Source organism: Myxine glutinosa, chromosome 14, assembly GCF_964187855.1.
Source record: "Myxine glutinosa chromosome 14, kmMyxGlut1.1, whole genome shotgun sequence".
NCBI lineage: Eukaryota > Metazoa > Chordata > Myxini > Myxiniformes > Myxinidae > Myxine > Myxine glutinosa.
In genome coordinates, this window is record NC_136274.1 from 60953558 (window position 1) to 60971367 (window position 17810).

The 17810-nt window shown below is 43.0% G+C and overlaps 2 protein-coding genes and 1 pseudogene across 2 annotated transcripts; all 3 read left to right on the top strand.

Annotated features, from left to right (window-relative positions):
* Positions 1 to 7470: 7470 nt before the first annotated feature.
* LOC144888776 (uncharacterized) lies at positions 7471 to 9110 on the top strand (annotated as a pseudogene).
* A 208-nt stretch (positions 9111 to 9318) lies between these two features.
* Positions 9319 to 10558, top strand: LOC144888777 (uncharacterized). The gene is made up of 2 exons (XM_078767983.1): positions 9319 to 10371; positions 10553 to 10558. The coding sequence occupies exons 1-2, from the start codon at positions 9319 to 9321 to the stop codon at positions 10556 to 10558; spliced, it is 1059 nt and encodes a 352-aa protein (XP_078624109.1).
* A 3674-nt stretch (positions 10559 to 14232) lies between these two features.
* Positions 14233 to 17808, top strand: LOC144888778 (uncharacterized). Its single transcript, XM_078767984.1, has 2 exons — positions 14233 to 15879; positions 17785 to 17808. Exons 1-2 carry the CDS (start codon positions 14233 to 14235, stop codon positions 17806 to 17808), a joined length of 1671 nt encoding a protein of 556 aa, XP_078624110.1.
* The last annotated feature ends 2 nt before the right edge of the window (positions 17809 to 17810 follow it).

Sequence of the window (17810 nt, forward strand, 5' to 3'; positions counted from 1 at the left end):
CAAACCTGTCTCCCTCTTCCAAATCCTGGTGGCGTCTGGTCAAATCCGTTTCTGGTGTTTGTTCCCCCTCCACCCCCTCACTTACCTCAAACGGCTACACAGCTGACTCCGCACGTGAAAAAGCTGAATGCCTCAACTCTGTGTTTGCCTCTAAATCTTGTGTCCCAAACCCATCCATCTCTGTACCCACCGTACCCAGTCGTACCCAGCTGCTCCTGGACTCTGTCCTTCTCTCCTGACAAGGTGGAGAAGTTTCTGTCAACCCTCGACTCCGATTCTGCAACTGGACCTGACGGCATCAGCCCACGGGTCCTAAAATCCTGCTCCACCGCTCTTTCACTCCCTCTCTGTTCTCTTCACCCTTTCTTTTGCTGAACGTCATCTGCCATCACCTTGGATATCAGCGACCATCACCGTTTTACACAAAAAGGTGCAAAAACAGATCCTTGCAACTACAGACCAATCAGCCTTCTCCCAATTATCAGCAAAGTCATGGAATCCATCATTGCTTCGGATATCAAATCTTTCCTCTTCTCAAAGGGCTTGATCACTGATCATCAATTTGGTTTCAGACCAGGTCACTCTACTCTGGACATGCTGCTTCTGCTGTCTCAACAATGGATGGAGGTCCTCAATGCCAAACAGGAAATTAGAGCTGTCTCCCTTGACATATCACGTGCCTTCGATACGGTCTGGCACCCCGCTCTGCTCACCAAACTCTCCTCCTATGGTGTCCATGGAAATCTCCACGCTTGGCTTGCGGACTTCCTCTCTAGTCGTAGTCAACGTGTGGCCCTGAATGGGTTTCTCTCATCTCCCCTTCCTGTTCAGGCTGGAGTTCCCTACGGCAGTGTTCTGGGCCCTGTGCTTTTTCCTGGTCTTCATCAATGATCTCTCTGACTCTCTTGAAAATCCTCTCTATCTCTTTGCTGATGACTCCACTCTCTGCCGCTCCATACCTCATCCCTCAGATCGGCAGTCTGCAGCCTCCTCACTCTCTGCAGACCTGGACAAAATCACAGTCTGGGCAAACAAGTGGAACATGTCTTTCAATCCTGACAAATCTCACACTCTTACGATGTCTCTCCGAAAAGACCGACTGGACAACCCTCCCATCCACATTCTGAATAATCCTCTCCAAGAAGTTCTGTCACTCAAGCTTTTGGGTCTCACTATCTGCCATGATCTTTCCTGGGAAAACCACATTTCAAATCTGGCCTCCAAACCCAGTCGCAGACTGGGCAATGGGCATCCTCCGTCGTGCGAAGTCCTTCCTTGGCACACCTGAGCTCCTCACCACATACAAGGCTTTCATCTGCAGCTCAATGGAATACTGTTCTCCCCTCTGGGCCGGTGCTCCTGCCTCACACCTAGTTCGGCTTCACGCTGTTGAAACCAAAGCTTTCAGAATCATTGGAATCTCCCGCGATGAAGCTAACTCTGAGGGCCTTTCAGTTACTCACCACAGGCAGGTTGGTGGGCTTTCTGTCTTCTACCGACTCCTCTCTGGCCTTGCTTCCCCGGCTCTCTCTGGGCTCTGTCCCCCAAATATTTCTGCAGTTCACACAAGATCTGCCTGCAACCCTCTTATGGTTAAACTGCCAAAATCAAGACTCTCTGCTCACCTTCACTCCTTCATTCCTCTTTTCTCCCGCCTCTGGAACAAACTCCCTCACTCTCTTCAATCCCACTCCACCCTCCAAGTCTTTAAAACAGCTCTTCACCACCATCTCTTATCTTCCCCCATCCAAAACCTTGATCTTTTCTACCCCCGCTAATTTCACCCCAATTCCACTTTTTTGAAATACCAACTTCTGTCCAGGAAGTCCTTGGTGTCCTTGTGTTTTATACTTCTCCCCCCCCCCCCCCGCCCCCCTTCCCATGCCTCCTCCCCCCGGGCCCTCTACCTTCCACACATCTCCCTGCTCTCGGATGTTGTGTTTGTGTGCTTCCCCTTCTCTCCCCATCTTGTCTTCCGCTCACTCTTTTTGGGTATTTTGTTTGTCTGGTGGATTTGTTTGTGAAGTAAATGTTAGCTCTTTCATGAGCCTCGATTCAGTAAACAAAAAAACAAAAACAAAAAGCTCTCCACGGACCACTAGATTGCGCCTTGCGGCCCACTGATGGGTCGCCACCCACCGGTTGAGAATGTCTTCCTTCTTCGAGGTCAAACAATCCGATGTTTGCATTTATACACTTTGGTTAGCTCGTGTTAACTGCTCTGGGTTACTGGTGTAGTGTTGTAATGATCTAATGACAGTGCAGACATGTAATGGTATTACAAGGGTTTACTTTTTTTTTTTTTACTTTATTACTTTTCTTGTTGTGGGAAAGGGAGATGTAATGGTATTACATCAGCTGTGTGGAACCAGAAGTGCTTGCTCGCGTTTTGAAGTATGAAGGTGGAGTTCCGGCGAAGGGGCCAGGAGGTGTGTGTACGGGGTCGTCGACGAACCTGATTCCGGGTGCTGCAATAAATGATTGTTCTCTTTGACCTCGCCTCGTGATTTATTCTACATCAGAACTTTACAGCGGGGAGGGGGTTGGCATTCTCTCAAGCAGTGATTCAACCCATGTCCTTATAAAAGGTCTTTGTTCGAGGTCACCAAGTCCAATCGGTGCAGCCGATCGGTGCAGCCGTTTGTTTGGCACCCGGGAAAATAACATTATGCGGGAGTCCAAACCTCAAAATGCTGGAGGCCAAAGCTGAAATTGGAAAAACAATATAACCTGTTTTATTCCAGGAGTTCCCAGGATTACCCACCCAAAATATCGTTGCGATTGGTTCAGCCGTTTTTGCGGTACCTTCAAACGGACGGACGGACAGACAGGCGGACGGACACTTGGTGAATTATAGTAAGATTATTATTATTATTATTATTATTATTATTATTATTATGTTTTTGTTCCAACAAACAGAGTATAACTACCTGTGTGAAAAGTTTAGCCCCAGGCTTGTACAGTATCCCCATCTTTATTTGGAATTCTTTATTCCTCAGGTTCAATCCTCTACATTTTCAATTTTGAAGGAAGCTCGATCTTGGCGTAGACCTCACGTTCCAAGCTTTGACCAATGGCCACAATCCCACCATTTTTGATGGTTTTGTTAAGGCTACTTTTTCTTTAAAAAAAAAATTCGTTCCATGAGGTGTTGATTAGCCTGGACATTCATTCCACCTCCACCCACCCCCTCACCTCACTCATTCCTTCCTCCCAATCTGTGTCTTTCCGTTTCCACACCATGTTATACTTTTTATTAATTTTGCAATTCATTTGTCATTGTCTTTCAAAACAACTGATTAAAAAATATTTTTTCCCATCTTTCACACAGGATCCCCAGGCTAGCTTCGACCTCGATAACCGCTACTTCCTGGATTATGACCCGAGACCAAATATCACCAATGGATCACATTTTAACTGGTAAAGATCGTCCATTTTCAGTGTGTACACTAATTCGACAAGTACCATTTATTGCATTCCCCATTTTCGGTGCCAGTTGCATTCCCCATTTTATTTTCACTTGCTTTGATTTGTTTCCTTTTTCGGTTCTTTCCTCTCTTTCTTTTCTTTTTGACTTAATTTTATGTCCTATGGTTCTGCTTGTGTATCAAAATTGACCTCTAAGAAGGAAGACATTCTCAACCGGTGGGTGGCGACCCATCAGTGGGCCGCAAGGTGCAATCTAGTGGTCCGCGGAGATCATACTAACCCGAGAAGGCAGGTTATTCATTTACCTCACGAATGTTTGTAAAATTTACCTCACGGAAAAAGTTATATTCATGCTATTGTATTAATTTGTGATTTGAATGATGCTGTTTAGAATGAAGATATAGAGAGATTGAGTTGAAAGGAGAATGAGGAAATGACGTGAGGGTTTCCACCCGTGACATTCGCGGATTCGGTATTTGCAGTTTCGCCATTGACTGTATTTGGTTGATCGAAGGTGCTTCCGATACAGAGAACGTCTCGGGGGTCTTGGCTTCACGCGAAAAGGCTAGCTGCTGTATTTTACTTTTACTGTATTTTATTTTGGCAAACATGGACCGTTTCGTGAAAAGAAAAAACAATGATGTTGGGGAGACTTTAGGAGTTGCTAAAAAGGTGGTGAAACGCAGAGTCAGAAGATACGACCCCGAATATATTAGTTTGGATTTACAGTGACATGGGATTCTTTACAGTTTACAGTGACCAGGAAGTCCTTGCAGTATCCTTGTGTTTTATACCTCTCCCACCCCTCCCCCCCCCTTCCCACGCCTCCTCCCCCCAAGCCCTCCCACAGATCTCCCGATGTCCCTGCTCTCAAATGTTGTGTTTGTGTGCTTCCCCTTCTCTCCCCATCTTGTCTACCTCTACACTTATTATATGTTTTGTGTGTCTGTTTGATTTTTTTGTGTGATAAATGTTAGCTCTTTCACGAGCCTCGATGCTGTATTCAAAAAACAAACAAAAAAAACAAACAAAAAAAAAACAGGATATCTTCGGTGGTAGATTCTTGAAAGGACATCTACCTTCACCCACTTGTACCTTTTCTTATTGGTCGTCGTCATAATACGAGGTTGACCGAAAGGGCTGTTTGTTTTTGTCCATTCAATAATCAGCACAGCCATGACAAGCCAGCCACCCATTCTGGCTTTTCGGAGACAGTGAACCTGGAAAAATGGAAACGGTCGATTATGAGGAAACTAGGAAACGTCTTAATGACGGAACACTAGTCTCTGTGAATGCTCGTGTTGGTCTATGTTGGCCGACAACATCCCAATTTCAGGTCCCACAATATTGATTTGCCCATCATGTCTTTTATTTGGAAGTTTTCAGAAAAGACGTTATAGTTGGAATTTTTGGAAAATTGGATTGGAAAACCTAAGTAAATGATTTTTTGGAAAATCGAAGAAAAGAAAATTGGAATTTTAAAATGAAGTTCTTATTCTTCTTCTTTCGTATGCAGCACGGGACTGCAGGTAGCATCGTTGGCTGAGGGTGCGGTTGTGCCGCTGATGCAGTGCCCCTACTAACTGTACTCTGGTACTCATTTTGCCAACCTTGGAAGGATGGCAGGCTGAGTCAACCCACCTGGTGTTCATTCAACGGCCGACCGGGATTCAAAATTAGGACCCTAGGATCCCGAGAGAGCCACCATAACCGCTAAGACAACACTCGGCTTGTGAAGTGCGCGGATGTCTCCCCATGTCTTTGTTCTACCTCGTACTCACAATTTACGTACAAACTCCTCCATAAGCCTTCGACACTATTTATTTTTTATTTTAAAAATTTTACGAATTATTTTTTTGGCTGTAGTACGACTCGTTGTAGAATTGAGCTTATTATTTGGCTTGTGACATGCATTAGGGTATTCTTACATTTGCACACAATTCCCACACACTTCGGGGAAACTTTTCCATGAGGGACATCATTGTGAAACTGTGTTCTCACACATAGGAAGTAATGTATTTTCATCACGAGGAATGCAAATGGAATATGCAAAAGGTAAATAAACCTTCCCTCATTAACACCTCGGGAAGAGATAACACCACTTATACTTGTAATCTTAACTTTCCATCGTTGTGAAAAGGCCGATTAATTGCAGTGGAAGCTTTTAGATCTGCACATTTCAGAGATTTTAATTTATTTATTTGATTTGTTGCTCAGGACAGAACCAACGAGAGCTGTGCTGTGAAAAGTAGACCCTGGAATTGGACTGTTGGGGGAAACGGGTGACTTGTGGACTGTTACTTTCTTTTCTTTCTTTCTTTTTTTGTATACAAGATCGAGGCTCGTGCAAGAGCTAACATTGATCACAAAAACACAAACTGATACATAAAACATAAAACATGATAAAGGGAGCGGGAGAACACGATGGAGAGCAGGGACATCGGGATATCTATGGGAGGGAGAGGGCTTGGGGAGAGGAGGCGTGGGAAGGGGGGTTGGGTGGTTCGAGGTTAAAAAAAAAACACGTGGACACTGCTCGGACTTCCAGGAAAGAAGTCGATATTTCAAAAAAGTGGATCTGGGGAGAATAACGGGGGTAGAAAAGATCAAGGTTTTGGATGGGGGAAGATAAGAGATGGTGGTGAACAGCTGTTTTAAAGACCTGGAGGGAGGAGTGGGACTGAAGAGAGTGAGGGAGTTTGTTCCAGAGGTGGGAGAAAAGAGGAATGAAAGAGTAAAGGTGAGCAGAGAGCCTAGATTTTGGCAGTTTAACCATAAGAGTGTTGCTGGCAGATCTTGTGCGACCTGTAGAAATATTTGGGGGACAGAGCCCCAAGAGAGAGCTGGGGGATCTAGGCTGGAGAGGAGTCGGTAGAAGACGGAAAGACCACCAACCTGCCTGCGGTGAGTGAGTGAAAGGCCCTCACAATCAGCTTCATCGCGGGAGATTCCAATGATTCTGAAAGCTTTGGTTTCAACAGCGTGAAGCCGAGCTCGGTGTGAGGCAGGAGCACCAGCCCATAGGGGAGAACAGTATTCCATTGAGCTGTCAATGAAAGCCTTGTATGTGGTGAGGAGCTCAGTTGTGCCAAGGAAGGACTTCGCCTAACGGAGGATGCACAGTCGGCGACTGGCTTTGGAGGCCAGCTTGGAAATGTGGTTTTCCCAGGAAAGATCATGGCAGATAGTGAGACCCAAAAGCTTGAGCGACAGAACTTCTTGAAGAGGATTGTTGAGAAAGTAGATGGGAGGGTTGTCCAGTCGGTCTTTTCAGCTAGCTGCTGTATTAAACTTGTGGTTTGTTAACCCTTTCATCGTGCGGTTGCGGTACGATGACGAAGAACGTTGATTGATTTGGCATGCAGTCACCTCTCGGAAAATGTCTTCTCGTGGTGCTTCTTTCTTTTGTTGAGATTGTCTAAAGCTCGTGAAGGGCCTACAACACAAGCTACTCACACACATGCAGATGCATACATGATACAACGCCGGACTTGATGTCAGACAAAGAGCCTCTGAGCTTGAGGAGGAAGTGACGTGACTTCCCAGGGCACTCTGGGTGCAGGTGACGCCATCTTTATAACGTCACTTTTCTCTCTTCACCCAGCATGACGATGAAGGAGGAATTTCCACCTCTTCGTGGATATCAAACTATGGGGTTTATACATGCTCTATCCATTAAATGCTGAGCATCAGGCAAGGAAGCAGCACGTAACGTTTTTTTTTTAGTCTTTGGTATGTCTCAGACTGGTTTTTGTTTCAGCCTGCTATTGGCTTAATGATTGACATGGCTGGCTTAAGATCTTAGGGTCTCGAGGTCAAGCCCTGTCGAGCCATTGAATAATACCAGATGGATTGACTCAACCCTTTCATCCTTCCGAAACATCATCGAGGAAACAGGGCACACTGCATCAGCGCAGAGTCGTGCTCCCCGAAATGATGCAACCAGCAGGCAAAGGCGGCATAAAAAAATAATGACTCGGCAAAGCTTCGAACTGCTGACCTCCAAGACTCAGAGCTGATGCTCTAACCATTATACCACTGATGCTTGTAACTTTGCCACCAATTTTGCCACCTCTAACAACTATACCACTGATTATTGTAACTTTGCCACCAATTTTGCTACCTCTAACAACTATACCACTGATTTATTGTAACTTTGCCACCAATTTTGCCACCTCTAACAACTATGCCACTGATTATTGTAACTTTGCCACCTCTACCAACTATACGACTGATTATTGTAACTTCGCCACCAATTTTGCCACCTCTAACAACTATAGCACTGATACTTGTAACTTTGCCACCAATTTTGCCACCTCTAACAACTATACCACTGATGCTTGTAACTTTGCCACCAATTTTGCCACCTCTAACAACTATACCACTGATGCTTGTAACTTTGCCACCAGTTTTGCCACCTCTAACAACTCTGCCACTGATGCTTGTAACTTTGCCACTAATTTTGCCACCTCTAACAACTACACCACTGATACTTGTAACTTTGCCACCAATTTTGCCACCTCTAACAACTATACGACTGATTATTGTAACGTCGGCACCAATTTTGCCACCTCTAACAACGATACAACTGATTATTGTAATTTTGCCACCAATTTTGCCACCTCTAACAACTATACCACTGATTATTGTAACTTTGCCACCAATTTTGCCACCTCTAACAACTATACCACTGATGCTTGTAACTTCGCCACCAATTTTGCCACCTCCAACAACTATACCACTGATTCTTGTAGCTTTACCAACAACTATGCCACTGATGCTTGTAACTTTGCAACCAATTTTGCCACCTCTAACAACTATGCCACTGATGCTTGTAACTTAGCCACCAATTTTGCCACCTCTGACAACTATGCCACTGATTATTGTAACCTTGCCACCTCTACCAACTATACGACTGATTATTGTAACTTCGCCACGAATTTTGCCACCTCTAACAACGATACCACTGATACTTGTAACTTTGCCACCAATTTTGCCACCTCTAACAACTATACCACTGATGCTTGTAACTTTGCCACTAATTTCGCCACCTCTAACAACTATACCACTGATGCTTGTAACTTTGCCACCAGTTTTGCCACCTCTAACAACTCTGCCACTGATGCTTGTAACTTTGCCACCAGTTTTGCCACCTCTAACAACTCTGCCACTGATGCTTGTAACTTTGCCACTAATTTCGCCACCTCTAACAACTATACCACTGATGCTTGTAACTTTGCCACCAGTTTTGCCACCTCTAACAACTCTGCCACTGATGCTTGTAACTTTGCCACTAATTTTGCCACCTCTAACAACTATAACACTGATGCTTGTAACTTTGCCACCAATTTTGCTACCTCTAACAACTATAGCACTGATACTTGTAACTTTCCCACCAATTTTGCCACCTCTAACAACTATACCACTGATTTATTGTATCTTTGCCACCAATTTTGCCACCTCTAACAACTATACAACTGATTATTGTAACTTTGCCACCAATTTTGCCACCTCTAACAACTATACCACTGATTATTGTAACTTTGCCACCAATTTTGCTACCTCTAACAACTATACCACTGATTATTGTAACTTTGCCACCAATTTTGCCACCTCTAACAACTATACCACTGATACTTGTAACTTTGCCACCAATTTTGCCACCTCTAACAACTATACCACTGATACTTGTAACTTTGCCACCAATTTTGCTACCTCTAACAACTATACAACTGATTATTGTAACTTTGCCACCAATTTTGCCACCTCTAACAACTATACCACTGATTATTGTAACTTTGCCACCAATTTTGCTACCTCTAACAACTATACCACTGATTTATTGTAACTTTGCCACCAATTTTGCCACCTCTAACAACTATGCCACTGATGCTTGTAACTTTGCCACCAGTTTTGCCACCTCTCACAACTACACAACTGATTATTGTAACTTTGCCACCAATTTTGCCACCTCTAACAACTATACCACTGATTATTGTAATTTTGCCACCTCGAACAACTATGCCACTGATGTTTGTAACTTTGCCACCAATTTTACCACCTCTAACAACTATACAACTGATTATTGTAACTTTGCCACCAATTTTGCCACCTCTAACAACTATACCACTGATGCTTGTAACTTTGCCACCAATTTTACCACCTCTAACGACTATACCACTGATGCTTGTAACTTCGCCACCAATTTTGCCACCTCTAACAACTATACAACTGATTATTGTAACTTTGCCACCAATTTTGCCACCTCTAACAACTATACAACTGATTATTGTAACTTTGCCACCAATTTTGCCACCTCTAACAACTATACCACTGATGCTTGTAACTTCGCCACCAATTTTGCCACCTCTGACAACTATGCCACTGATTATTGTAACTTTGCCACCTCTAACAACTATACGACTGATTATTGTAACTTCGCCACCAATTTTGCCACCTTTAACAACTATAGCACTGATACTTGTAACTTTGCCACCAATTTCGCTACCTCTAACGACTATACCACTGATGCTTGTAACTTTGCCACCAATTTTGCCACCTCTAACAACTATACCACTGATTATTGTAACTTCGCCACCAATTTTGCCACCTTTAACAACTATAGCACTGATACTTGTAACTTTGCCACCAATTTCGCTACCTCTAACGACTATACCACTGATGCTTGTAACTTTGCCACCAATTTTGCCACCTCTAACAACTATACCACTGATGCTTGTAACTTTGCCACTAATTTTGCCACCTCTAACAACTATACCACTGATTCTTGTAACTTTGCCACCAATTTCGCTACCTCTAACCACTATACCACTGATGCTTGTAACTTTGCCACCAATTTCGCCACCTCTAACAACTATACCACTGATTCTTGTAACTTTGCCACCAATTTTGCCACCTCTAACAACTATACAACTGATTATTGTAACTTTGCCACCAATTTTGCCACCTCTAACAACTATACCACTGATGCTTGTAACTTCGCCACCAATTTTGCCACCTCTGACAACTATGCCACTGATTATTGTAACTTTGCCACCTCTAACAACTATACGACTGATTATTGTAACTTCGCCACCAATTTTGCCACCTCTAACAACTATAGCACTGATACTTGTAACTTTGCCACCAATTTCGCTACCTCTAACGACTATACCACTGATGCTTGTAACTTTGCCACCAATTTTGCCACCTCTAACAACTATACCACTGATGCTTGTAACTTTGCCACCAATTTTGCCACCTCTAACAATGATGCCACTGATGCTTGTAACTTTGCCACCAATTTTGCCACCTCTAACAACTATACAACTGATTATTGTAACTTTGCCACCAATTTTGCCACCTCTAACAACTATACCACTGATTATTGTAACTTTGCCACCAATTTTGCCACCTCTAACAACTATACCACTGATACTTGTAACTTTGCCACCAATTTTGCTACCTCTAACAACTATACAACTGATTTATTGTAACTTTACCACCAATTTTGCCACCTCTAACAACTATACCACTGATTATTGTAACTTTGCCACCAATTTTGCCACCTCTAACAACTATACCACTGATTTATTGTAACTTTGCCACCAATTTTGCCACCTCTAACAACTATGCCACTGATGCTTGTAACTTTGCCACCAGTTTTGCCACCTCTAACAACTACACAACTGATTATTGTAACTTTGCCACCAATTTTGCCACCTCTAACAACTATACCACTGATTATTGTAATTTTGCCACCTCGAACAACTATGCCACTGATGCTTGTAACTTTGCCACCAATTTTACCACCTCTCACAACTATACAACTGATTATTGTAACTTTGCCACCAATTTTGCCACCTCTAACAACTATACCACTGATGCTTGTAACTTCGCCACCAATTTTGCCACCTCGAACAACTATACAACTGATTATTGTAACTTTGCCACCAATTTTGCCACCTCTAACAACTATACCACTGATGCTTGTAACTTCGCCACCAATTTTGCCACCTCCAACAACTATACCACTGATTCTTGTAGCTTTACCAACAACTATGCCACTGATGCTTGTAACTTTGCAACCAATTTTGCCACCTCTAACAACTATGCCACTGATGCTTGTAACTTAGCCACCAATTTTGCCACCTCTGACAACTATGCCACTGATTATTGTAACTTTGCCACCTCTACCAACTATACGACTGATTATTGTAACTTCGCCACCAATTTTGCCACCTCTAACAACTATACCACTGATGCTTGTAACTTTGCCACCAATTTTGCCACCTCTAACAACTATACCACTGATGCTTGTAACTTTGCCACCAGTTTTGCCACCTCTAACAACTCTGCCACTGATGCTTGTAACTTTGCCACTAATTTTGCCACCTCTAACAACTATACCACTGATACTTGTAACTTTGCCACCAATTTTGCCACCTCTAACAACTATACGACTGATTATTGTAACTTCGGCACCAATTTTGCCACCTCTAACAACTATACAACTGATTATTGTATTGGCACACACTGATTATTGTATTTCCTTGGCACACCTGAGCTCCTCACCACATACAAGGCTTTCATCCGCAGCTCAATGGAATACTGTTCCCCCCTCTGGGCTGGTGCTCCTGCCTCACACCTTGCTCGGCTTCACGCTGTTGAGGCCAAAGCTTTCAGAATCATTGGAATCTCCTGCGATGTAGTCAACGCCGAGGGCCTTTCACTCACTCACCGCAGGCAGGTTGGTGGTCTTTCTGTCTTCTACCGACTCCTCTCCGGCCTTGCTCCCCCAGCTCTCTCTCTGTGCTCTGTCCCCCCAATATTCCTTCAGGTCGCACAAGATCTGCCTGCAACCCTCTTATGGTTAAACTGCCAAAGTCTAGGCTCTCTGCTCACCTTCACTCTTTCATTCCCCTTTTCTCCCGCCTCTGGAACAAACTCCCTCACTCCCTTCAATCTCACTCCTCCCTCCAGGTCTTTAAAACAGCTGTTCACCACCATCTCTTATCTTCCCCCATCGAAAACCTTGATCTTTTCTACCCCCGGTAATTCACCCCAGAGTCCTTGCAGTGTTCATATGTTTTAATCCTCGCACACCTACCCCCAAGTCCTCCCGATGTCCCTGCTCTCAAATGTTGTGTTTGTGTCCTTCCCCTTCTTCCCCCGCTCTTTTGTGTCCTCCCCCCTCTCTCCCCATCTTGTCTGCCGCTCCCGTTGTTTTTTGTGTTTTGTGTGTCGGTTTGTCTTTTTGTGTGATTAATGTTTGCTCTTTCACGAGCCTCGATCTTGTATACAAAAAAAAAAAAAAAAAAAAAAAATTGTAACTTTGCCACCAATTTTGCCACCTCTAACAACTATACCACTGATGCTTGTAACTTCGCCACCAATTTTGCCACCTCCAACAACTATACCACTGATTCTTGTAGCTTTACCAACAACTATGCCACTGATGCTTGTAACTTTGCAACCAATTTTGCCACCTCTAACAACTATGCCACTGATGCTTGTAACTTAGCCACCAATTTTGCCACCTCTGACAACTATGCCACTGATTGTTGTAACCTTGCCACCTCTACCAACTATACGACTGATTATTGTAACTTTGCCACCAATTTTGCCACCTCTAACAACTATACCACTGATACTTGTAACTTTGCCACCAATTTTGCTACCTCTAACAACTACACCACTGATTTATTGTAACTTTGCCACCAATTTTGCCACCTCTTACAACTATGCCACTGATGCTTGTAACTTTGCCACCAGTTTTGCCACCTCTAACAACTACACAACTGATTATTGTAACTTTGCCACCAATTTTGCCACCTCTAACAACTATACCACTGATTATTGTAACTTTGCCACCAATTTTGCTACCTCTAACAACTATACCACTGATTTATTGTAACTTTGCCACAAATTTTGCCACCTCTAACAACTATGCCACTGATGCTTGTAACTTTGCCACCAGTTTTGCCACCTCTAACAACTACACAACTGATTATTGTAACTTTGCCACCAATTTTGCCACCTCTAACAACTATACCACTGATTATTGTAATTTTGCCACCAATTTTACCACCTCTAACAACTATACAACTGATTATTCTAACTTTGCCACCAATTTTGCCACCTCTAACAACTAAACCACTGATGCTTGTAACTTCGCCACCAATTTTGCCACCTCTAACAACTATACCACTGATGCTTGTAACTTTGCCACCAATTTTGCCACCTCTAACAACTATACCACTGATTATTGTAATTTTGCCACCTCGAACAACTATGCCACTGATGCTTGTAACTTTGCCACCAATTTTACCACCTCTAACAACTATACAACTGATTATTGTAACTTTGCCACCAATTTTGCCACCTCTAACAACTATACCACTGATGCTTGTAACTTCGCCACCAATTTTGCCACCTCTAACAACTATACAACTGATTATTGTAACTTTGCCACCAATTTTGCCACCTGTAACAACTATACCACTGATGCTTGTAACTTCGCCACCAATTTTGCCACCTCTGACAACTATGCCACTGATTCTTGTAACTTTGCCACTAATTTTGCCACCTCCAACAACTATACCATTGATTCTTGTAACTTTGCCACCAATTTTGCCACCTCCAACAACTATACCACTGATTCTTGTAACTTTGCCACCAATTTTGCCACCTCTAACAACTATACCACTGATGCTTGTAACTTTGCCACCAATTTTGCCACCTCTAACAACTATACGACTGATTCTTGTAACTTTCCCACTAATTTTGCTACCTCTAACAACTATGCCATTGATTCTTGAAACTTTGCCACCAATTTTGCCACCTCTAACAACTATGCCATTGATTCTTGTAACTTTCCCACTAATTTTGCTATCTCTAACACCTATACCATTGATTCTTGTAACTTTCCCACTAATTTTGCCACCTCGAACAACTATGCCACTGAAGCTTGTAACTTTGCCACTAATTTTGCCACCTCTATCAACTATACCATTGATTCTTGTAACTTTCCCACCAATTTTGCCACCTCTAACAACGATGCCACTGATGCTTGTAACTTTCCCACCAATTTTGCCACCTCTAACAACGATGCCATTGATTCTTGTAACTTTCCCACCAATTTTGCCACCTCTAACAACGATGCCACTGATGCTTGTAACTTTCCCACCAATTTTGCCACCTCTAACAACGATGCCACTGATGCTTGTAACTTTCCCACCAATTTTGCCACCTTTAACAACGATGCCATTGATTCTTGTAACTTTCCCACCAATTTTGCCACCTCTAACAACGATGCCACTGATGCTTGTAACTTTCCCACCAATTTTGCCACCTCTAACAACGATACCACTGATGCTTGTAACTTTGCCACCAATTTTGCCACCTCTAACAATGATGCCACTGATGCTTGAAACTTTGCCACTAATTTTGCCACCTCCAACAACTATACCACTGATTCTTGTAACTTTGCTACCAATTTTGCCACCTCCAACAACTATACCACTGATTCTTGTAACTTTGCCACCAATTTTGCCACCTCCAACAACTATACCACTGATGCTTGTAACTTTGCCACCAATTTTGCCACCTCTAACAACTATGCCATTGATTCTTGTAACTTTCCCACTAATTTTGCTACCTCTAACAACTATACCATTGATTCTTGTAACTTTCCCACTAATTTTGCCACCTCGAACAACTATGCCACTGAAGCTTGTAACTTTGCCACCAATTTTGCTTCCTCGAACGACTATACCACTGATGCTTGTAACTTTGCCACCAATTTTGCCACCTCTAACAACTATACCACTGAAGCTTGTAACTTTGCCACCAATTTTGCTACCTCGAACGACTATACCACTGATGCTTGTAACTTTGCCACCAATTTTGCCACCTCCAACAACTATACCACTGATTCTTGTAACTTTGCCACCAATTTTGCCACCTCTAACAATGATTCCACTGATGCTTGTAACTTTGCCACTAATTTTGCCACCTCCAACAACTATACCACTGATTCTTGTAACTTTGCCACCAATTTTGCCACCTCTAACAACTATACCACTCATTCTTGTAACTTTCCCACTAATTTTGCCACCTCCAACAACTATACCATTGATTCTTGTAACTTTCCCACTAATTTTGCCACCTCTAACAACTATACCATTGATTCTTGTAACTTTGCCACCAATTTTTCCACCTCCAACAACTATACCACTGATTATTGTAACTTTGCCACCAATTTTGCCACCTCTAACAACTATACAACTGATTATTGTAACTTTGCCACCAATTTTGCCACCTCTAACAACTATACCACTGATTATTGTAACTTTGCCACCAATTTTGCCACCTCTAACAACTATACCACTGATACTTGTAACTTTGCCACCAATTTTGCTACCTCTAACAACTATACAACTGATTATTGTAACTTTGCCACCAATTTTGCCACCTCTAACAACTATACCACTGATTATTGTAACTTTGCCACCAATTTTGCTACCTCTAACAACTATACCACTGATTTATTGTAACTTTGCCACCAATTTTGCCACCTCTAACAACTATGCCACTGATGCTTGTAACTTTGCCACCAGTTTTGCCACCTCTAACAACTACACAACTGATTATTGTAACTTTGCCACCAATTTTGCCACCTCTAACAACTATACCACTGATTATTGTAATTTTGCCACCTCGAACAACTATGCCACTGATGCTTGTAACTTTGCCACCAATTTTACCACCTCTAACAACTATACAACTGATTATTGTAACTTTGCCACCAATTTTGCCACCTCTAACAACTATACCACTGATGCTTGTAACTTCGCCACCAATTTTGCCACCTCTGTCAACTATGCCACTGATTATTGTAACTTTGCCACCTCCAACAACTATACGACTGATTATTGTAACTTCGCCACCAATTTTGCCACCTTTAACAACTATAGCACTGATACTTGTAACTTTGCCACCAATTTCGCTACCTCTAACGACTATACCACTGATGCTTGTAACTTTGCCACCAATTTTGCCACCTCTAACAACTATACCACTGATGCTTGTAACTTTGCCACCAATTTTGCCACCTCTAACAATGATGCCACTGATTCTTGAAACTTTTCCACCAATTTTGCCACCTCTAACAACTACACAACTGATTTTTGTAACTTTGCCACCAATTTTGCCACCTCTAACAACTATACCACTGATTATTGTAATTTTGCCACCTCTAACAACTCTGCCACTGATGCTTGTAACTTTGCCACTAATTTTGCCACCTCTAACAACTATACCACTGATACTTGTAACTTTGCCACCAATTTTGCCACCTCTAACAACTATACGACTGATTATTGTAACTTCGGCACCAATTTTGCCACCTCTAACAACTATACAACTGATTATTGTATTGGCACACACTGATTATTGTATTTCCTTGGCACACCTGAGCTCCTCACCACATACAAGGCTTTCATCCGCAGCTCAATGGAATACTGTTCCCCCCTCTGGGCTGGTGCTCCTGCCTCACACCTTGCTCGGCTTCACGCTGTTGAGGCCAAAGCTTTCAGAATCATTGGAATCTCCTGCGATGTAGTCAACGCCGAGGGCCTTTCACTCACTCACCGCAGGCAGGTTGGTGGTCTTTCTGTCTTCTACCGACTCCTCTCCGGCCTTGCTCCCCCAGCTCTCTCTCTGTGCTCTGTCCCCCCAATATTCCTTCAGGTCGCACAAGATCTGCCTGCAACCCTCTTATGGTTAAACTGCCAAAGTCTAGGCTCTCTGCTCACCTTCACTCTTTCATTCCCCTTTTCTCCCGCCTCTGGAACAAACTCCCTCACTCCCTTCAATCCCACTCCTCCCTCCAGGTCTTTAAAACAGCTGTTCACCACCATCTCTTATCTTCCCCCATCGAAAACCTTGATCTTTTCTACCCCTGGTAATTCACCCCAGAGTCCTTGCAGTGTTCATATGTTTTAATCCTCGCCCACCTACCCCCAAGTCCTCCCGATGTCCCTGCTCTCAAATGTTGTGTTTGTGTCCTTCCCCTTCTTCCCCCGCTCTTTTGTGTCCTCCCCCCTCTCTCCCCATCTTGTCTGCCGCTCCCCTTGTTTTTTGTGTTTTGTGTGTCGGTTTGTCTTTTTGTGTGATTAATGTTTGCTCTTTCACGAGCCTCGATCTTGTATACAAAAAAAAAAAAAAAAAAAAAAAAAAAAAAAATTGTAACTTTGCCACCAATTTTGCCACCTCTAACAACTATACCACTGATGCTTGTAACTTCGCCACCAATTTTGCCACCTCCAACAACTATACCACTGATTCTTGTAGCTTTACCAACAACTATGCCACTGATG